Raw genomic sequence first — 23,687 nt, forward strand, 5'->3', positions numbered from 1 at the left:
TAATGTGTTCAAGGAGAAAGGAGAAATAAATTCTGTTGAATGCTGTTGCCAGACAAGTCAAGTGAGACAAATAACTAGAACTGACCATGGGACTTGGCAACAGGAAGGCCGTCTGGAAGGAAACAGCAAGCAGAGAGTCAGGGTAGGAGCTGGTGAGGGAGGAGGGTCAAGCAAGAGTTTTTCTTAATATGGGAGAAGAAAGTATGTATTACAATAAAATTCTTGCCTACATAAAATTCCATGCTTGTAAATGGGCAAACTTTACCTCCTTTGGCTAACAAAGGAAAAAGTAAAATTTAAACTGCTTCAGTTCTTATGGTTTCTAAGCAACAACTTGTGCTAAAAATTCCTTAATAAACCATGTTCTAGAAATGAGACATCTATATTTGCTATTGTTAAGAGTAAAATCTTGATGAATAGGAAGAACCTCGAGTAAACTGAATTTTAGTACTTCATATTAAGGCATGTGGTAAGAAAACAAGATCACATTTTAGTATAAGCATTTAAGAATTTATATACAGCCTGACCAGGCAGTGGCGCAGTGGATAGCTGTGTCGGACTGGGACACGGAGGACCCAGGTTCGAGTCCCCGAGGTCGCCAGCTTGAGCGTGGGCTCATCTGGCTTGAGCAAAGCTCATCAACCAGAACCCAAGGTCACTGGCTCAAGCAAGGGGTCACTTGGTCTGCTATAGCCCCCCCCCCATCAAGGCACATATGAGAAATCAATCAATGAACAACTGAGGTGCTGTAATGAAGAACTGATGCTTCTCATCTCTCTCTCTTCCTGTCTGTCCCTATCTGTCCCTCTCTCTGACTCTCTGTCACACACACACACACAAATTTATATACAATCTATCTTTATACCACTGTAAAAGTGGTACCCATTTTTACTTGTGACAGTGAAAATGATGCCTTATAATCAAAACAAATATTTTAAATATATTTTTAGAAAGAAATGATAAATAAAGGCTGAAACTCTGAGTTAAATAAGTAGTACCTTCTCCAAGTAGTCTAACTCAATGAAGTATGCTAGGGAAATGGGGCCAAAAAAAAGTCACACAACCATATCAACCTGTCCTCACTTTAAATATATGACTGCAGAGGGCCAGCCACTGCCGCCCTCAGCCACACATGTCCACACCTGTCTTAGTTCATTCCTTCTCCCCCTTTGCCAAGGTATCATTCCACATCTTCTTAACCACCATTCCCCCTCAGCTGACAAATTTACTTATAATTTAATTTAAAAAATTAACAACATTTGAAGTGGATTTCTTCCACCTCCTGTTATACAACCCTCTGACAGCTGCTCTGCCTGCCCTCCTCTCAGAACAGAACGCTCGCTGTGCCCAGTCCTCTCCTTCCTTAGGAGTGTGGCTGTTCTAGGATTACCCTTCCTCTCTCCTGCACCAGAAATTAACCCATTGACATACACATATGCTGTCATATTCCAAATGAATAGCAACTATCCACTTACACCATGCCTTTCATCTTTTAGGTGACTGTTTTTTATAGTAAAACATCCCCTAGCTGCCTCTATGCCACCTTCGCTTTCTCTCCTCCAATTTTCTTTTGAACCACCCAGTAAGGCTTTCACTCCCACCCACCACACTTGTGGGACATCCCTAGGCAGCCTAATCCAATGGACAATTCTCTCATTTCCTGCCAGAAGCGCTTTACTCAGCAGGGTCCTCCCTTTCCTGAAACACTAGGACACCACTTTCTCAGCTCCCCTCTTAAACCACTGGCCACTTTTCTCTGACATCCTTTCCTAGATCATTCTCCTCTTCCAGGATGTCCAGGGCTCAGTCTTCAGATCTTATCAAATCTTGTGAATCTAAACATCACATAGGCAGCAATGACTCCAAATTAATTTTATTTTACTTTTTAATGAGAAAGCTTAAAGTCACAGAGGTAGAAAAAAATGTGCTCAGAAAACAAGTTACAGAGGCAAAAGAAGGGGCACTTGGAGCTCGGAGCAAGAAGAGTAAAGGTAATGGGCCAGGGGGGAAGAGCAGACGGAAAGGCACAGGCAGGCTCCCAAGAGGGAGAGCGTGCCACAATGACCTCAACTTTCTATATTCACTCATAGCTGACCAGTGCACAAATCATCTGGCTATCTGTGATACATCTCAAAGGCAGTATGTCCACAACAGACTGCTGTTCTCTCTCCAAAACCTGTTCCTCCTCGTCATCCAACTCTCATTAAAAGCAAACATCCAATTGTTTAGGACTCATCTTTTTCTTGACTGTCCAACAAACAAGTCTTATTGTTTCTATATTTAATATACAATTCCAGACAGTTTTCCACCACATTTATTTGCACTGTTATAAAACCCCCAACATCCACCCTGGAATGCTCCTGTTTCTATTGTTGCCACCACCCGCTCCCAATATACACAGACCATTCTCCGTAAAGCAGCAGCTCAACTCATCTTTTAAAAATGTGACTAGCATGTCACTATTCTTTCAAAGCCCTCCAATTAATTCTTTAAAATAATCCTGCAAGAAAAGGTGAGAATACATGAAACAAAATCTTTTTTAAAATGGGATAATTATTAAAGTTAGGTTTTTAGCATATTATCTTCTTTACTGGCACACTTGAAAACTTCCATAATAGAAAGATTAAAAAAAATTACCAATGCTTTTCCATCACACTTAAGATAAACTAAATTTCCTGCTACAGCCAGACAAATAAGACAGCCCATGACCTCCTAGATCATGCCCACCTGCCCGACCCTCCCCCTCTCATGAGCCATCATGCCAGCCTGCTTCTAGTCTCCAAAACAGAAACCCTTGCCCAGCTGAAGTCTTTTGCAACTGCTGATCCCTCTACCTGAAATGTGCCTTCTCTTCTATTCCCACATCAGAAAGCCATGCTCTTTCACCTTTGATTCAAATTAGTGCTCTAGTCACCTACTAGAGTCGCCAGACCACGCAACCTCACATGGCCCTCATGCCACTGCTCTCAAACCTTTTGTCCAGCTTCAGTTTTTTTCTTAATGCTCATCACTACCAAAAAGGATTTTTATTTATTGTCCATCTGCCCTATCAGAATGAAGTGCCACAAAATTAGAAAGTCCTGCTTACCCTTTATCACCAGAGTCTACAACAGCACCACAGTACATATTCTAATATTTGCAAATCAATCAATATAATGTCAGCACAGGTACTGCAGACTATACCAAATGGCAAGACAAACTACTTTTTGCATCATGCCTCTCATAATGTTATTTCACAAAGCGGGTAATCAATAAGCACACTGAATATCTATTATAACTTAGATTACTTCCTCCTAAAAAAAATCAAATATTAACAAAAGGAAGCACTTACTGGTGTGAGCTGTTGAGAATTTAACAACTGCTGAAATTGCTGTTGATGAAGAAATATTTGTCTTTGCTGGTCAGAAAGTAATCCTAGTCCTGAGGCACTGAAAAAAGATTAAAATTCTTACTTTCTACTATGTATCTTTAATTTTTTTTTAAGTAAAATGAAAGACCAGGTGTTGACTTGATGTTTAATAAGTTATCAAGTTTTTAATTATAACACTTTTTGAAAACAATGGTGTACAAATTTATTTGTATGTATGTGTGCCCACGTGTGCATGTGCAAGCACGCATACCGATAAACAAGAATTCACATTGTTGAGAAATGCTTTGTTTTCCTTTTTATTGTAAACCAAGCAGACACAAAGTTATTTTATGGAGTAGAAATTTATGTGTGTTTAGAACATGCACATGTAATCATTTATTCTTAATTACTCAAGAATAATTTAACCCATACTAAGTAACACATATTTAAAACAAGATATAATCCAAACATACTAATGAGTGATATGACCTAACCATTTTAGATGGTCCCATGGTCAGTAAAATTAAGCATCAATAAAGACAGAGCATGAAAATCATTTCCTAGTACGTACTGAAAATCCATTTTAAATGATTCCTCAAAAGTACATCCAATAACACGATTTTAGTCTCCATATTTTGAACATTCAAATGAAATTCTAGTATAGTGAAACAGCAAGTCTCACTCCCTGGGTATTCAAGATAGAGACCTTCATCCTACATCAAAACCTTTGATTATAAAGCTAACAAAATTACATAGCTGAATTTTAAGAAACCAATATTCATGTGCTCATACAATATTTCCTTCAGAATATTGAATAAATTATGACACATGAAGGCAACATACACAGACATAAGAAAAATTAGCGTTTAAAATATACATCACAGATCAAGACAAATTTTCAGCACAGAATATTTTTAATGCTGTCTTACTAAAGTGGTTTAATTTTGTCTTAATCTGAATTTAGTTTAAAAAATAAATGGCTCTCAGTATAACATACTTAACTTTTGGTGGCTTTCAATGTCTTAAAGAGTACATTTATAAGGAGCACACTAAAAATCCCAATCTAAGACGTGGACAATATAATATTTATTATTTTGCACTGAAAACCTAAAATATAAGTAAGTTTCTTACCTGTTAGTCAGTGTAGCTGGCATTGGATGAGTTGCATTAGGTGGTACAGTTGTGTGGGTGAGGGGGGCAGGGTTCTGGGATATTGTGACAGGGGTCTGAATAACCCCATTTAAAGCTCCTACAATGCCATTAATTGCCAGCTGGTTACCTGGCAAAGCTCCAATGATCCCACCCACTCCAGGCACTGCAGGAATGGTGGATGTTACAGTCTGCATCCCACTGGGCAGAGCCCCCACTGTCACACCATTGACCTGCTGAACTCCACTAACTCCTGCGCCCTGCTGAGCTGGACTCTGCCCAGCAGGAGGTGGAGTAGAAAGGGCTGATGAGCTGCTGGTACTCTGTCCACTGGAGGTTAAGTCCTAATGGAAGAAATAATAGAAATTAATATTATAAGGAACGCAGCAAAAACTGTTTCAAATGATTTTAAACCATTTAATGTGATATACTATTGTTCTTAAGTAAAATATACAAATGAAACTAACCACACCAAAATTACCTGATTTAATACAGGAAGAGAATTATCAGGTAAAAAGCTGTTTCCTAGATGAGGGCTCTTACTGCTGTTCAAGGAATCAGTAGTAGGAGCTAGAATAATAAAAGACAAAAGGAAACCTATTTACCCTGTTAAATTACATTATGTATAAGATTAAAGGCTTATCTAAAAGCTTATCCTGAAGCCCACATTAAAAACATTTAAAATTTAAGGCTTGCTCTTCTTTAGGCCAGTTTAAATGGAAAAATCTATATCTCTATTGAATACTATGGCTTTAAATCAATAAAGAGATCATTACATATTTAAATAAATTTTATCATTAAATTATGTGCTAATGAAGTTAGAACAAATTCAAGTTCATTGCTTAACAGGATTCTTTATGCTCTTCAAAATACCCCATCACTCCTTTTCTACATCTTCATATAAGTTGTTATTCACTTATTTAAAAGGTATTGAAACTCTAACCTACTTTCCTTAGACAAATAATAAATATTTTCATACCATTCTGTACTGAAAATGCATGAACTTGATGAGATGGGCTAGGATTTGTTGTTATTGTTGGAAAAGGCACGGAGAGCTGTGCATTCAGTAACTGAAGGCGTTCCTTTTTGGCAGTTAAGTTTTTAATTTGTTCTTCTAATCTTCGATTTTCAACTTGAAGTTGGTGTAATGACTTCAGCATTCCTAAAACTAGCAACCATTGGATCGTTTTTTAACAAAGACAAGTTCAGACACAGGGCTAAGTATTTTAAGGACTTAGGTGTCAATAACTTTAGAAATAAGTTAAGTAGAAAAGTAGAAATTCTGTAAAGCATTTATAAATGGTTAGGTTTTATTCCTAAATTTGTATGTAGATATAAGTATAATTTGCACATATATATGTATAACCAAAAAAACAAAAAAAACACCACCCACCTGAGGTTCAGGTAATTTCCATTCTCAAAAAAAAAAAAAAAAAAAAAAAAAGATAAAAACATTCTTATTTTCATCAAAATAAAATTCAAAGTGCCTGCCATGATTTACATTAATTGGGTATTTAAAGTGGGAAAGAATCACATCGATAGCCTTCAACACAAAAAGGCCACATGTTTTTGTTTGCTGCTTGGTTAAGCTAAGTTTGCCACCAGACACTGTGAGGAACTTCTAAGCCCAGCTGCTCAACATACTACTGCACACAGCTCCCAGGAGGGGGCAGTGTGTGTGTGCACTGCAGGCCCCCCCACTCCCAGAGAAAGCTCATCATTTGTAAACAGGCCCAGTCAAACACAACTCCAGCCTCTAGACTGACAACACAGAGTACCACTACTATGCCACAGTGATAGACACTTTAAAAGTTCTGTCTTAAAAAGTTTTATTTGTGTAACATGCCCTCAAGGGCTTCAAAAGACACAACTCTACCAGTACAGACACATATGGTCATTTCCCAAGGATTTAACTTTTATCCCTCCTCTTCAAGATCCCACAAAGAAACCCTTAGTGCGCCCAAATGAGATGCAGTCAAGACGAAGCAAAACCTGTCCTCCAGCTATCATGTACATTTAAAGGATTATCTGAGCATAAATTTTCTTACAATTAGCATTTTTTGTCAGGGCACCATTCATAAAAATGCCAATTTATTAGGCATTTGTTAGGTACTTGTCTACTAACAATAAGCAAAATGTTTTGTTTTAATAAAAAAAAGCAGCAAACGTTTATATCCCAAAATTATAAAAACCACCTTTCCCCCCCACAACATATATCCTTAACACTAGGCCACTTTTCCAGTTAACCACCACCCATACTGTCTGTTCTTTGGCATTTTCGCCCATGGTCGCCCTCCAATACTTGAAATTGTGAAAATACTAAATATGTATCTATAATATATATTAGTAATTTAAGAAGGAAATGATATAGGTTTGAGATAGATTTATAAGACAAAGGGTAAAAGCAGGATTAGAAAGACTTTTAATATATAAAATTTATATATACATAATTTGGTAATTATCATTTTTTCTCATCCAAATTATAAAACAAAAAAGATAGTTGGTCATACTTGACTGTATGCAATTTTAAAAGTAAATTCTCCAGAGGTGAGCAAATTTTCCTCAAATAATTAAGCTAAGAGAAAAACATAACTTGTGTAATTTAGAAGTTAAAAATCGGTAACAACAAAGTACAATGAGAAACAATGAATCGATATTATAATAATTATAAGCAGTAACACAACCAGGGAATAATAGATAAGTGCTTTCATTGAGTCAGGCAAGGTTCTTCACATTTTTTAAAAGTTGTTTAACTCTCAAAACAACAACATTCTACAAATGGGAGACTTAAAGCACATTGACATTTAAGAAACTTATCCATGATCATACTGTTAATAACAGATAAAGACAGGATTCAAATCCAAGCAGTAAAACTGTAGAATCTGTTCTATTAAACCATTATATTACACCTTTTACTATATAAAACATATATCATAGCTTCATCACTATTCTTGACGAAGTTTGACTTCTGCATCTATCCACCTGTCAATTCACCATCTATTCATCTTTCTTTAAAGATAAGAAAAGAATACTTACTGTCACTAGGAGTACCCTGCTCTAATAAAAATTGCTGTCCTTCACTCCACTGCCTCTCCAAAAGCTGTTCTATGCTGGCTGCTACTGGAGGAAGATTTTCCAAACTGCTGCTGCCAGGTGGATCATAGCGAATCTGTAAGCTGCTTACAGGGGATCTGTTGAAAACATTAATTCTCAGGTTAAATATAAGAACCCTTTGAAGAAGAGTGCATTCATGTTTCTCACCTTATGCTGACCCCCTTTCCTACAAAAGTAGTTTCTAACACAAAGTCATTTATGGTAGAACAATAAAACCAAAATCTACCCTAATATTTAGGAATTATCACTCTTCCTCCTCCAACTATAAAATTAAGAGACTAATGGCCGTACTTGATCATTAAAAACCACTAGAAAATATTAACACATCACCAATAATTTCCAAAACAGACTATAAAAGAACTTGAGATAGGTGTATAAGACAAAAGGGAAAGAAGGATCAGAAAGACTGGTATAACTAGCCAGAAAAAAAGAGTTCCACCATTCTGCTTTAATATGCAAAATATCAGAATAACACTGAGCAATTATAATAATGTAAAATCTACTTTAATGTAAAATATTTACATGAAAAATTACATTAAAAATTTACAACCAACAAAATCTCAAATATTAGTAAAATTTTTTTATTAATTTTATTCTAAATTCAAAAATACATGTAAGTATTTTCAGTATTAAGGAATATTATCAAGACCAAAGCAATTTTTATTTTGTGCCTTTTATACAAATTTTTCTAAAATATCATATCTGTACTTCAAATAATGACCTAATCAACATTTCCAAAATAAATATTACTTCTATTAAGATAAATATATAATGTTCTCAATCATCCACTTTTTGTTTTAAATTAGCAAATGTGCCCATTTCTGGTTCCCAGGTTCCATACTAACATAACACACTAGTGAAGGGCTTTAGAGTTTGCAAAGTGTTTCCACATAATCAACTCAGATGATCTTCACAACAACCTAGAGCGAAGTCAAAACCAGGCTTACTGACTCTATTTCCATCTGAGGAAACAAATGGGGGGTTTAGTGGCCTGTCCAAAGACATACTCCGGTAAATGACAGAGCTGGGACAAGGCTTCTAACAACCCACTATTGTTTTGCCACAGCTTTAAAATGCTTCTCTAGAAAACTCTCTTTAAATAAGAAGTTAAACAAATGAGGCTTTTATTCCACATGAAACATTGTGAGTTACATATATACATTTGGCCATCATACTCCAAATAGTTGCTATGCCGGGATAATTTAGGCTAATCAAGCTAATCTTTAAGAGTAATATAAATTTGGAAATTTATACTCAAAATAATTTTGTACCATTTATTGCACTAAATTGCATTTAGCTAATGAAAAATAATGACACCAAGCAAAATAGCACTATAAGATCTTAATTTCTGCCCTGGCCAGATGGCTCAGTGGTAGAGCGTTGACCTGGCGTGCGGGAGTCCTGGGTTCGATTCCCGGCCAGGGCACACAGGAGAAGCGCCCATCTGCTTCTCCACCCCCCCCCTCTCCTTCCTCTCTGTCTCTCTCTCTCTTCCCCTCCCGCAGCCAGGGCTCCATTGGAGCAAAGTTTGCCCGGGTGCTGAGGATGGCTCTGTGGCCTCTGCCTCAGGCTCTAGAATGGCTCTGGTTGCAACAGAGCGACGCTCCAGATGGGCAGAGCATCGCCCCCTAGTGGGCGTGCCGGGTGGATCCCAGCTGGGCGCATGCAGGAGTCTGTCTGAGTGCCTACCCATTTCCAACCTCAGAAAAATACACACACACACACACACACACACACACACACACACACACAAAAGATCTTAATTTCTGGGTAGCTTATATGGTATTTTAAGTTTAAAGGGGCAACACAGAAATGCTTCCTCTACTAAACATGAGTAAAAATCCATTAACTTTCTTCTTTGAAAAGAAGAATAAAATAATACAGAAGTAATCATGGCATAATATTAGAGATCAGTCATATGTTTTCATTCATTGTGCACTTCACATTCCTAGCTTCAAATTTTTCTGTAGACTTCAATTAAAAAAAAAAACAATGCTACTTTGAAAAATAATAATTTTAGAGAGAGAACAAGAGGGAGAGATAAAGTGAGACGGGAACACTGATCTGCTCCTGTATGTGCCCTGACCAGGGATGGAACCAGCAAGCTCTGTGCTTTGGAACAAAGCTCTAACCAACTGTACCATCTGGTCAGGGTAAACAATGCTACTTTTAGTTCACTTGAGAATTATACAGAAAAAGGGCACTACTAGATGTACCAGCAGGAAATAGCAAAATTAGAGATAACTGTACCAACGTCTTTAATGACAAATATTTTTCTTAATAGAATTTCCCCAACTATCTCAGCAACAAAGTAATAGTGATATTCATATGGTTATCACATAAAAATCTTAAGCTTTACTAGAATTTTTACATCCCCATAATTAAAACTTTTAGTACTCAGAGTTGAAAAAAGACTCTAAAGTGGTTTTTTCCCTCCTCCTGGTCTCCATTCTCACCCAGTCTAATACTATACTTAAGGCAGAGTTTACAAAATTAGAGAACAGAGAGAAAACAAACTAGGAGAAGCTATAAAAGCTGAAAGGAAATAAAATCAATAAAAAAGACAGCCAGAGCCTAAAGTTCCATTGTCTTTTACAAACTGACACAGCATTTCCTACTATCATTCTGCACATTGAAGATTTGTGACCCTTGGACTGTGCTCAGAGAAATTCAATCCTTCAGTACAACTCTGGTTAAGAGTGTCCTGCTAACAGGAATAATTTCACACATGTTATATATGAATAAATAGTACCTGAATTCTTTCATATAACCGCTAAGATAATTTCAAAGAACAATGTAATACACTTGCTATACTTTGATTCAAACAATTTTAAGAGCCAGAGGGAATTCAGAGATGAGCAACAAGAACTTATTTACTAAATTAGGAACTAGAGTCTAAAGCAGGGGTCCCCAAACTTTTTACACAGGGGGCCAGTTCACTGTCCCTTAGACCGTTGGAGGGCTGGACTATAAAAAAAACTATGAACAAATCCCTATGCACACTGCACATATCTTTTTTAAAGTAAAAAAACAAAACAGGAACAAATATAATATTTAAAATAAAGAACAAGTAAATTTAAATCAACAAACTGACCAGTATTTCAATGGGAACTATGCTCATCTCACTGACCACCAATGAAAGAGGTGCCCCTTCCGGAAGTGCGGTGGGGGCGGATAAATGGCCTCAGGGGGCTGCATGCGGCCCGCGGGCCATAGTTTGGGGACCTCTAGTCTAAAGGGTTAAGTGCATTGCCCATAACAGAACTAAAACTGGAAGCCAAAGTTGAAAGCCAAAGTCTGTAGCTTTAAAAGATTTTAAAACTATTTTAGGACCAAAAGAAATTACCCAAATCAATGCACTGATAGTACCAGGAGCTAAATATATAAATAAAAAACACAAGAGAATTCAAATTGATTGGAAATCTAGGAGTTATAACTTTTGAAAAGCTTAGATATCTGTTTAAATTAATATTCAAATTAATTTAGAATCATTTTTCTTGAATGGCCAGACATGCTTCTTATCTTCAGAATGCTTTCATAGCATCACAAATGTATACTCTGCTGATAGGAGATAAAGAAGTTTCCAGTCTCAAAATGTTTCTTTTGCCTATACTTTGCAGTGTAAATAATGCTTACCGTGGTGAGAGACTTCCTCGGGGTGAGCTTCCTCTGCCAACAAGGCTGCGGCTATTGTCTCCAAGATCCTGATCTGCAGTGTAAATATTTCATAGCTGATAAAGTGGCTCTCACTATAAGAGGTTTTAAGCTATTGCCCTGATTTTTCCTAAAACATACATAAAACCTTTACCACTGTCTTTGTAATTACTGTGAAAGTAGAAGGTCTAGTATGCTGCTAGTTTAGAATTGCTGAACTGTGGCATGTAAGGTGCTGTCCCTACATGTTGCTGTGTGTGTAGGAGGCCATGGATTACGTTCTGTTCTTTCATTCCTCCCAGTTTTACAGCACAGGAGCGTGATTTGCATCTGCAGTGCCCTCCCCTCAGCCACTTTTAATTTCTACAGTTACAGTAATGAATCACAGCAGAGGACAGCTAATCTGTATGCTTATCACAGCGAATCCTTATGCTTTGTTTTTTTAACACTTTGCATTCCAAGACAAGTCATAAAATACTTAATGTATTACAAAGAGTCACATACCAAGATCAAAATTATAACTATATATATACTGCTCACAAAAAATAGGGGATATTTCAAAACGAATGTGAAGCAATAAAAAAAAGAAGCATTTGATATTTTATTAAACATCAGAAAAGCAATCAACAAGTCAAAGAAAATTGTTTGATTATGCAAATGAGATGCAAAACCAACTTTTACTTCATTGGTGAAAATGTACCATACAAAAGGCTGAAAGTAATAGAGTATCTGTATGTTCCCTGATCCCCTAATTTTTGTGAACAGTATATAGTATATATATGTATTACATGGATCCTTAGAACAAGAATAAAGTTACATATAATGCTAAATATCCAAACTGACAACAATAAATAGGAACACAGAATTCTGTATTTAAAAAGGAAAAATAATAATATCTTTAAAATATTCCTGAAGTAACAATATCTCTGCTTGAAAAGTAAACTTGTATTTCCTCTACAGTTAGTTGCTTATAAAATCACCCTATCTGGCCTCTTTTAAGGTTGTCCTCCCCTTATTCTGAGTCAGGTAACCTCTGACCCTTAAAGGGTAAAGACATGACTGATCCATTCTTGGTGAACTGCTAAACCCATTCCCTTCCCCCAAACAGGCATGACTACTTGGACATGTCAACAAATCCTTATGGATGGAATGAAACAAAGCAAACCCAGCAGCTCATTAAAACAGGACAAGAGGCAAACGCTACAAAATGTCAACTGATAAAAATTCACAGGATTACTAAACACTGTAGAAATTCTCTAACAGGATTTTTTTAAACCAAGTTTGTGTAATGCAATTTCATGAATTACGCAAATAAAGGTTTAGGCTATTCACAGAAAAGCCTAGTGTTATGTTACTTTCATTGCATGGAACTGAGAGCTGAACACATCAATCACAAAAGTCACAGGAGACATTGTTGCATTCCTGCCTGCTGATGGCTCCGCTTAAACATTTACATTTCAGACAGTAAAAAAGCACATCACTATTTTGCAGCACAGCATACTATTTACTTCCAACTGTGATTCTTCTGGTTAAAAAAAAAGCATAATCCTATATTGAGCACACCTTTAGATTTTTCAAATAAAATGAGCCATTGAGGAGAATTATATTAGAAAAGGGGAATAGAATTTTAGAGTTTAAAAATTTTTGAAAACTTACCTGCTTGGGTGTTTTCAGATTGAGCTATAAGAGCTGCCATTGAAGAACTTGGATTTAATCTATTGCCATAGATATGGGATGGTGCCTGATTGAGAGACGATCCAGATAGAGTATTTGCCTAAATGAAAAGATTACAAAGATAAATGAATTATATTTTAAAATGTCTTAATATTTTCCTCTAGACCTAATAACTGTATTTTCCAACCTACAAATATAAGCAAAAATTCATGATTAACTGAAGATCAAATTTCATTCTCACTTGTTTTACCATTACACTTCAATATTTGAAGCCACATAACTCTAAATTAAAAAAAAAAAAGACTAGGACATTCAAGGTGAATTATTCTTGTTCTAATTTCAAAGTGTCTAGTCCAAGGGTCTCAAACTCGCGGCCCGCCGAACAATTTTGTGCGGCCTGCAGACTAATCCACGGGTTTACTTAATTTTATCCAAAATGTTTTGAACTTCGTGGATTAGTCTGTGGGCCACACAAAATTGTTTGGCAGGCCGCATGCAGCCCGTGGGCCGCGAGTTTGAGACCCCTGGTCTAGTCAATACCAAAACCCAGTGGCATGGTGACCAGGGGAACATATATATGACTAATGATTGAATCTCATTAAACCACTTACAAACTAATGGTAGATAGACAACACATGTCTAACATACTTTAGTCTCTTACAGCACAGGATGCTAAGGAGGTCAAAAGGTCTAACTTCTAATTTAGTATTTTAACTATACAGAGCCATATTTCTTTCCATTGCTTAACTCTGTCATTAGTAAAACCTGAACACTATTTTGTTACTTTTTATTTTGATAGACTCAGAAGACTGATGCTTTTTCTGTTTTGTTTTTATTTTAAAAGAAAGCAAAAAGGCATCACAAAGCATGTTTTCTATACAGTGCAAGGCTCAACTAACCACAGCTTTGCCCTAACCCCATATAAGGCATGTCTTTTTGGCAAGAAGCCAGCTCTACTAACTGAAGAGCTGGCCCAAAGTTTGTAATTCATTCATGTTGCTAACCACAACTCTGAAGGCCTCTACTGGGACTTGTGCCAAACAAGCCAAAATGAACCCTTAAACAGATGAAGCCAAGGAGGCTGGCCAAAGCCTTGCGTAATCCAATGTAATAAAAATGCCTTCTTTGATGTGAATAGTTTCTCCCACTTTCCAGAATATTATAACCTTAAAATGTGGCATTTTGGAAGAAAATCTCTTGTGCATGTAATACTGTTACTCACAGAAGGCTATTACTCGTTTGAAATAGTCTTCAGATTTAACAGAACCACAAATTTTAAAGTACCCTTCCTATTCTTTTTCATGAATGAAATCAAACTTAGGATTTTATAAAATGAAATCACTGTAGTTATATCAGAAAAAAAATATGGAAAATAATTTCAAAGAATTGAAGCACAGCAAAGATAAAGAAGCTGAATTAACAGCCGAACAAAAGATATGGGACATTTTGACATAGATAACTGCACACAAGAGACCAAGATGACATAGTAGTTTTAACAAGCAAAATATTAAAGGGAATAAATGGATGTTTCTGGAAAGACTCAGACCCTGACATAATATGTGGCCCCTAGACAACTTATTAAGCACAAAAACTGAACTTTAAACACACGAAAAGAGTCTACTTGATGTAGAATCTTGTCCTAGCTTTCCATTGTTTCACAGGGTGCATTTCACAGTTCATACTTTAATGTCTAAGTTCAATCGGTCCATTTCTGGATTTTGTTTTTCCTCTAATTAAAGATATGCAGCCTGACAGGTAGTAGCACAGTGGATAGAGAGTCGACCTGGGATGCTGATGTCCCAGATTTGAAACCCAAGGTCATCAGGTTGAATGTGGACTCATCTGGCTTGAGTGCAGGCTCATCAGCTTGAGCCCAAAAGTTGCTGGCTGGAGCCCAAAGGTTGCTGGCTTGAGAAAGGGGTCACGGGCTCATTTGGAGCCCCCTCCCACACTCAAGGCACATATGTGAAAGCAATCAATGAACAACTAAGGTGCCACAACTACAAGTTAATGCTTCTCATATCTCTCCCTTTCTCTCTTTCAAAAAAAAAAATGTACACAAAGTCAGTTAAGTTTGTACTATAAAGTCCTGTTTAACTATCAGTTAATCCTCAGTAAAAGGTAAGTCATAATTGTAACCTAAAGATCATACTGGACGCTTGCCATGTATTTAGTGTTACATAAACTAAATAATTCATAAAAATATAGTAAGATTTTTTTTAAACCTCTCCAGAAGTCAAATACTTAGGAATCTTGGCTACTTACAACTCAGAAGAAGAAAAATCCGAACAGAAAAGACCAGATGTTACCGACAACATGTGTTAAAATCTCGGGTAACTTATACTTAAAAATGCCCTTCACAGAGCCAATTTACTCTTACTGCAGACTATCCTAAAAAGATCAACTAAGCATGTGTAACAGATGAGAAGTGAAAAATTAGAAAGAATAAGAAAAAGTAGTATCTTGAGACAATTTGTTGGCAGCAAGAAGTAACAGCTGATAGCAAGAGAGAGAAAAATTATGAACAAGAATAAGCATATTACATAGTACTGGTGGGGTGGTTCTCCAAGAACACGGACATCTAGATGCCTTAACATCTGCAGATGCAACTTAGCCTTTTGATTCTCCTTTTTCATGCAGTCATGTTTTGTCTAAATCAGGATTAATATTATACCAGTTGGACTACTTTTTTAGTTCCAATTGTCAGTTTTATGAGCTGACTTAGTCTTTTATTTATTTATTTTTGGTGGTGATGGTTACACAACAGTGTGAATTTATTTAGTGCCTTCAAACTGTCCACTTAATGGTTAAAATAATAAATTTTTAAAAAATATTTTATTTATTGATTTTTTAGAGAGAGAGGAGTGAGAGAAAGAGACAGAGAGAGAGAGAAGGGGAAGGAGCAGGAAGCTTCGACTCCCATATGTGCCTTGACTGGGCAAGCCCAAGGTTTCGAACCGGCGACCTCAGTGTTCCAGGTCGACGCTTTATCCCACTGCACCACCACAGGTCAGGCCTAAAATAATAAATTTTATGTTATGTGTATTTAACCACAATTGTTTAAAAAGACAAAAAATGCCTACTGAGACTATAATTAGTTTTGTGTTGAATACATGGATGAATTTGGGAGCATTAACATCTTTCTTTCTTCTTTTTTTTTTTTTTTTTTTTTTACTTAGTCTCTTAATAAGAATGAGGCCTGGGCCCTGGCTGGTTGGCTCAGCGGTAGAGCGTCGGCCTGGCGTGCAGGGGACCCAGGTTCGATTCCCGGCCAGGGCACATAGGAGAAGCGCCCATTTGCTTCTCCACCCTCCCCCTCCTTCCTCTCTGTCTCTCTCTTCCCCTCCCGCAGCCAAGGCTCCATTGGAGCAAAGATGGCCCGGGCACTGGGGATGGCTCCTTGGCCTCTGCCCCAGGCGCTAGAGTGGCTCTGGTCGCGGCAGAGCGACACCCCCCCCCCCGAGGGGCAGAGCATCGCCCCCTAGTGGGCAGAGCATCGCCCCTGGTGGGCGTGCCGGGTGGATCCCGGTCGGGCGCATGTGGGAGTCTGTCTGACTGTCTCTCCCCGTTTCCAGCTTCAGAAAAATAAAAAAAAAAAAAAAAAAAGAATGAGGCCTGGATAGAGCATCGGACTGGGATGCAGAGGACCCAGGTTCGAGACCCTGAGGTCACCAGCTTGAGTGCGGGCTCATCTGGTTTGAGCAGAGCTCACCAGCTTGGACCCAAGGTCACTGGCTCGAGCAAGGGGTTACTCGGTCTGCTGTGGCCCCACAGTCTAGGCACATATGAGAAAGCAATCAATGAACAACTAAGGTGCTACAATGAAAAACTAATGACTGATGCTTCTCATCTCTCTCTGTTTCCTGTCTGTCTGTCCCTATCTATCCCTCTCTCTGTCTCTGTATGGGGAAAAAAAAAAAAAGAATGAAAAGATCCTACCCTTCTCCAGGAAGGTTATCTTCTGCCAAGGGCTTCATATTTACACTTATTAGCTTCAAATTTCTTGATGTAGTCTTCAAATTATCTTAGTTTCCATATTACACACTAGGCTCACTGAACTAAAAGATCAAAATGCAAAGTAGTATAACAGCATAACTGATCTGCATAATGACTATCATGTTTTAGTACTGTATAATTCCAAAGCAGGAAAGTATATATTTTATCAAAATGGCAGGGAAAAGTAAATTAAGAAAACAATAAACTAAAATGTGAATGCATTCTTTAATACCTTAACTAACCAATTCCTCAAATTTTCTGAATGAATAAAAATTATTGGCAGTTGTTTGGTTTTTAAAAATTACTGCATTTATCTAAACAAGAAACTATTAAAAGAGATTAATAGTTATTAATTTTACTAGGCAGAGTTTTGTGGTGTATTAAAACATCTCAATAAAACTCAACTCATTAACATCACATTTTAAGCAGGTAACATGAGTCACCAAAGACTCTAGAAATGTCTCACACTGCTTAGCCAACATGTCTGAAATCTTTAGAACGGTTAATGCTGAGAACACTTGAAAACTGTTGGTACCAAATGTAGGGCCAGGAAACCCCCAACATTTTAGTGAAAAGATCCCATAACCTACTATCAATGAAGGAGGATAAGTGAGACAGCGGGGACAAGCAAGCACCTTACCAAGAAGAACTTAAACAATGTCTGGCAATCTGTAGACTCAAAAACATTGCTGTCATTAATAAGTGAAAGCACTGAGATTCAGGGAGATGGAAGGATGTCCATGTGAATCTGAAGAAATAGCGGTTAGAAAACATAAAGAAAGAACACTGGAAGCTTTTATATACAAGAAATCTGGAACAAGGATAAAAATTAAAAAAAAAAAACAATATACACACACTTCTCCACATACAGTGTACTTTGGATATGGATATTAAGTGCACTAAAGCTTGGCCTGTGGTGGCACAGTGGATCGAATGTCGACCTGGAATCGTTTTGAAATGGATTGAATGGTTTCAATCCCTGGTTTGAAACCCTGGGCTTGCCTGGTCAAGGCACATACAACTAGCAAGCAATTAACAAAGTGAAGCAACTATGAGCGCTCTCCCTTCCCTCTCTCTCCTCTCTCTGTAAAAATCAATAAATGAAATCTTAAAAATTAATAAAAATTAAAAAGTACTATATACTAAAAACAAACTACTAATGTAGCGTGTCTGCTTCAGCAGACCTGGTTATAAAGACTGGCAATTCTTTTTCAGAGGAAAATACCTACCTTATGACACCTCAATTTTGTTTTGCTCAGGTAAGGAAAATGGCTACTGTGGATGGATATCCTGCTTGGGTCTAATGGCACTCTAAGAATATGAGTTGTTAACACTGAGTGAAGGGCATCCACAAAATACATGTGAACTTTGTGCTCTGTATCAGTTTTGCAACTTTTCTATACATCTAAAATTATTTCAAAATAAGAAGTTAAAAAAATACATAAAAAACAAACTAGGTACTTGGCATTATAGTATCCCACTGAAATCAAGTCATCTCAAAATGTAAAAATAGGTATTATATTAGATCAAGATAAAAATATTTTATAAAATAATAAATTAATATTGTCATCATAAACTTTTGCACACAGGACACAAAGAAGAAGCAACAGTCTGTGTCTCCACCCCTCTCCCTCCCATTCTTTCTCTCTCTCTCTCTCCTCCTCCTCCTCCTCCTCCTCTTCCTCCTCCTCCCATATCCATGGCTTGAAACAAGTTGGCCCCAGGCACTGAGGGTGGCTCCATGGCCTCACCTCAGGTGCTAAAATAGCTCAGTTGCTGAGCAACAGAACAGCGGCCCCAGCAGGGCAGATCATCATGCAGTAGGGGGCTTGCTGGGTGGACCCCGATCATGGTGCATGTGAGAGTCTGTCTCTGCCCACCCCGCTTCTCACTTAATAAAAAAAGAAACAGAAAATATAATGATTTTACTAGATGGACCTAAAGACAAGCAAAGTAAGAATAAACTGAACAATTATTGAGGTAAATCCAGTTATTTTGGAACAAAATACATTTAGGTGCCAGGATCAAAGAATACCCTTAACAAATTTAAAATGACTTACCATGTTAAACATCTAGAAAGATACGTGAGTCTACCAAGGTAGTATTCAAATTCAAAACAAATCAAAGAAAATTAGTGTTTCCTTAGTAGACTGACATACCATATTAAAATATTAACAAGATGAAAATTATATTTCACCTTAAAATGTCCCTGTTGATAGTTTACCTCTTATATAAAATGTCTGCTTCTGCTTATGGCCACAGAGAAGTTTTATTCTTTTTTTTTTTTTTTACAGAGTCAGAGAGAGGAATAGATAGGGACAAACAGGAACGAAGAGAGATGAGAAGCATCAATCATCAGTTTTTCATTGCAACATCTTAGTTCAGGCGTTCCCAAACTACGGCCCCGCGGGTCGCATGTGGCCCCGAGGTAATTTATCCGGCCCCCTGCCGCACTTCCGGAAGGGCCACCTCTTTCATTGATGGTCAATGAGAGGAGCACTGTATGTGGCGGCCCTCCAACGGTCTGAGGGACAGTTAACTGGCCCCCTGTGTAAAAAGTTTGGGGACCCCTGCTTAGTTGTTCATTGATTGCTTTCTCATATGTGCCTTGACTGTGGGCCTTCAGCAGACCGAGTATCCCCTTCCTCAAGCCAATGACCTTGGGTCCAAGCTGGTGAGCTTTGCTCAAACCAGATGAACCTGCGCTCAAGCTGGCGACCTCATGGTCTCGAACCTGGGTCCTCCGCATCCCAGTCCGATGCTCTATCCACTGCACCACCGCCTGGTCAGGTGACCACAGAGAAGTTTTAAAAGAGCTCTCACAAGGAAAGTAGCCACCAAATTCCTATGCACTTGGTTCATTCTTAAAGGAGTTAGTTGTGGAGGGGAAAATGTCAAGCTAAGCCTACTCAATTATGTGAATATCAGGCTTAAAAGTTGATATTGTTGAAAAAGAATAAGTGTAAATTGTTTTGGTAGAGTTCCCCCTCCCCAATGTTGGTAAAGGCAAAAAAAGTATAAAAAATATGAAACTCCAAACATCAATCACACAGGAAGAAGTTATGGCAAGCATTTTAAAATGCATAATTAACTTGTCAATAAATGTTAAAATCAAATGCTTCAAACAAGTTCTAAAACACAATAGCTTTTTTCTTCAGGTTATCCAACCCTGACACGATTTAAAAATACAGTCTTTCAAAATTCTGTCAGACTCACCTAATTGAATATTAGTTTTAAAAACTTTTTAGTTCATATATACTAAAGAAGAAAAATTATCACTATATCCACCATATATAAGCTGTCTCACTTTGGGCAAGGTACAAACCTGTCTTCAGTCTGTAACAACAGAGATAACAGTACCTACTTCATTAAAATATTGTGAGAATTAGTGAAGTGTATATGTAAAGGACTTAAAAGAATGTTTTGGCACATGGTAAACACTCAAATTTTAGCTTATTTAAAAATTATTTTCATAAGTTACTATAGTTTTCAGCTCTTCCATTAACGTCATTAGAAAATATACTCTACCAATTACATTCTAATAACATGGTTATACTTCAAAGATTAAAACATATTTACCTAAGAAAAATTAGAAGGTATAAATGTCTCATTATGGAATGGTATCTTTAATTTATATACAAGGGTAAACAAAAGAAAATTTAGTTGTGAATACATGAAACAGTTTATCATATATTATGTATTAATTATTGTATTATTTATTAATATGATTAACCTACTTTTGCCCACCCTGTATAATGACACAGCAATACTGAAAATATACTGTAGAGATCCAAATATTTTAGTGACAATTTACATATATTTTCCATTTGCAAGCACAATTTGTTCGACTAGAAAAGCTTCCAAAAAAAATTGGGGAACACTGGAAAGTTTCAGATATTCTCTAACTCAATTCGAACTTTACACTATGAAACATATTCTAATAACAGATCCCATTTCTATGTCAGCTACTACCAGTAAAGCTTTAATACTCAGCGTGTGATGAGAGATGAAACCAAGTGTGAACAACTTTCAGGTCCCACGAGTAGGCTGGCTGTTAAAGCTGTCAGGTTCAATTGCATCATTCTACATTATTCAATGCCCCAAACTGCTCCCTAATTGTTAGGAGCTTAGCGTATTCAAACCATAGTTTAGGCTAATGCTGAAATGCCCTACAACTGAGGTTCTAATAAAGTAGTGGGAGGGATTCAATTGTAGTTAAACCATCACTGAACACTCACTCACGGCTGGATAACAGGACTACACAGAATAACCAACCAATTCTTAAGGTTTCCTAATTGGTTAATATCAAGTCAATATATCACCTATCTTTTGGGGGGAAATTAAATCTCTAGTACTCCAGTGGCTACTGCAATAATTTAAGAACTGGAAAAGACCTTAGTTAACAGCTAAACCTAAAATGGCTAAAATTCATATATCTGTGTTAACATGTAATTATGAATTTTAAAAGAAAAATTTAATACTATTTTTAGCAAAGGAAGTTCTTCTGCGCACTATTTCTTATTGGTCATCAGGCTGTCTCCCTAACAGTTGAAATTAATGATGTCCGATAACAATTATAACAGTGCAATAATCGGTAATTCTACAGTACCTTATGGTCTACAGAGTACTTATTTTCATTTGAATTTCATACCATACATGTATATAGCAGGTAGAAGAGGTATTTCAAGTTTTCATTTTATGCATGAAGAAATAGAAAAAAATACCTCCCCCCACCATACTGCACACCAAGGTCACGGGTTTGGTCCCCAGTCAGGGCACCTATGAGAGGCAACCAATGAGTGCACAACTAAAAAGTGAAACAACTAAGTGGAACAAGTTGATGCTTCTCTTTCTCTCTTTCTCTAAGTGGAACGAGTTAATGCTTTTCTCTCTGCCTCTGTCTCTCTCTCTCTCTGTCTCTCTCTCTAATCAATGGAAATGTTTTTTAAATGCTCACAAATTCAAAAGACCTGTCCACAGTTACACTAGTGAGCAGCTAATCTCCTGGAATCAAAAATATCTGATTCAAATTGCTGCTATTTTGTATCACATCACACAAATGGACAAAGTAAAATTCCTAACAATGTTTTTCAAAGAGATACCTCTTGACATAGAGGCACACAATTGGAAAATTCATTTTTATGCTACAGATTATAGTAAACAAGAAAGCAGGCTCAGGAGACAGACTGCCTTGCTTCCAAACTTAAGTTTCACTACTTTTTAGCCGTGTGACATCATGCAGTTACTCAACCTCTTTATCATCCAAGTGATGTTACAGAGTACTTATAAAAACTTACTTTGTTCTGAATGTTAACTTTCTTAAAATTTTAAGTCATTATTAAATTATTTATTGAAACTTTCATTCTGATCAATCAAGTCAGGTGAATTTGCCTGGGAAAACAAACTATTTTCTCAAACAGAATGACAGTGTCATATCAGACATTATGGAAAGGAAATCAAGGACTACATCTAAGACAACTCCTCACCACACACACACATGCACACACGCACAGGCACACACACATGCACAACAAAGTTATGCTACTGAAAAACAAAATATTCAAAGCTGATTGAAGTAAAGTTCTCACAGAAATCTACCAAACTTTAGTTGCTAAACTGTACCTTTAAAATTCTATGGCCCTGGCCAGTTTGAACAGTGGATAGAGCGCTGGCCCAGTATATGGACATCCAGGTTCGATTCCCAGACAGGGCACGCAAGAGAAGTAACCATCTGTTTCTCTCTTCCCCTCCCTTTCGCCCTTCTCTTCCTCTTCCCCTCCCGTAGTCAGTGGCTCAATTGGTTCAAGCATCACCCTGGGTGCTGAAGATGGCTTGGTCGGTCTGAGCAACTGTTGTCAGCCCCAGACTCTAAAAATAGCTCAGTTAATTCGAGCACTGGCCACAGATGGGGTTGCCAGGTGGATCCCTGTGGTGGCATATGAGACTCTGCCTCACAATCTCCCCTCCTCTCGACTAAAAAAAAAAAAATCTTAAATATCTGCATTTACTAATCACATAAACCCTGGAAGTTCCTTTATATAAATTATTTTTAAATCTGTATCATTTTTGTAACAGTAACACAGAATAAAGAGTGAAGCATGATTATCTACATGAAAACTATATCCAAAAGCAAAACCTAGAATGCAGAACATATTAGAATAGTGTATTTCAACCACAGGTCCACGGACCAGTCCGTTAAAATTTTGTGCCGGTGAAAGAGTTAACCACTCTGATGTTGTGTGAAGAGTACAGATCCAATGATCTTAGTTGAATTCACTTATGGTCGTGGTGATTTCTGCCTTAGCAGTCCCCAAAATAATTCTAATTTCACCCCATGTGTAAAAAGGTTGAATATCACTGTACTAGAATATAATTTTTTTCATTGCATCAAGCCTTAAATTCTTCTAAAGGAACCATGTTTCAAAGCACTTGAATTCTCCCAAAGACAGAACGGAATGAATGTAGAACTAGGAAACAGAAGGGAAACTGAAAGGCAGAATGAAAAATTAATGGCACACATACAGAAACTAATTTCTATCTATATTTAGGATACAAGAGCAGACCACATCATTAAAAAAAAAAAATCACATGGACAGTACTTCTATCTTCCAATAATGTAAAGGAACTACTATTATAACTATATTGCTGAGAGCTGTGAAAGAATAATTATTCTAAAAAACAATTATCTCGGATAAAATATAATGATTTAACATTAAAGAAAATAAAGCTGAGCCTGACCAGGCAGTGGTGC

General features: G+C 37.1%; 1 protein-coding gene across 9 annotated transcripts in view; it reads right to left on the reverse strand.

Moving 5' to 3' along the window:
• Nucleotides 1-23,687, reverse strand: part of MLLT10 (MLLT10 histone lysine methyltransferase DOT1L cofactor) — a 297,166-nt gene that overhangs the window by 5,357 nt on the left and 268,122 nt on the right. For all 9 annotated transcript variants that reach the window (XM_066279459.1, XM_066279458.1, XM_066279455.1 and 6 more), the window contains 7 exons: nucleotides 12,923-13,040; nucleotides 11,249-11,321; nucleotides 7,535-7,689; nucleotides 5,478-5,666; nucleotides 4,980-5,068; nucleotides 4,481-4,842; nucleotides 3,332-3,428 (listed from right to left, as the gene is read on the reverse strand). In XM_066279459.1, coding sequence (XP_066135556.1) covers nucleotides 3,332-3,428; nucleotides 4,481-4,842; nucleotides 4,980-5,068; nucleotides 5,478-5,666; nucleotides 7,535-7,689; nucleotides 11,249-11,321; nucleotides 12,923-13,040 — 1,083 coding nt within the window. The remainder of the gene's footprint in view (nucleotides 1-3,331; nucleotides 3,429-4,480; nucleotides 4,843-4,979; nucleotides 5,069-5,477; nucleotides 5,667-7,534; nucleotides 7,690-11,248; nucleotides 11,322-12,922; nucleotides 13,041-23,687) is intronic.

The sequence above is a fragment of the Saccopteryx bilineata genome, chromosome 5 (genome assembly GCF_036850765.1).
Source record: "Saccopteryx bilineata isolate mSacBil1 chromosome 5, mSacBil1_pri_phased_curated, whole genome shotgun sequence".
In the NCBI taxonomy this organism is placed as follows: domain Eukaryota; kingdom Metazoa; phylum Chordata; class Mammalia; order Chiroptera; family Emballonuridae; genus Saccopteryx; species Saccopteryx bilineata.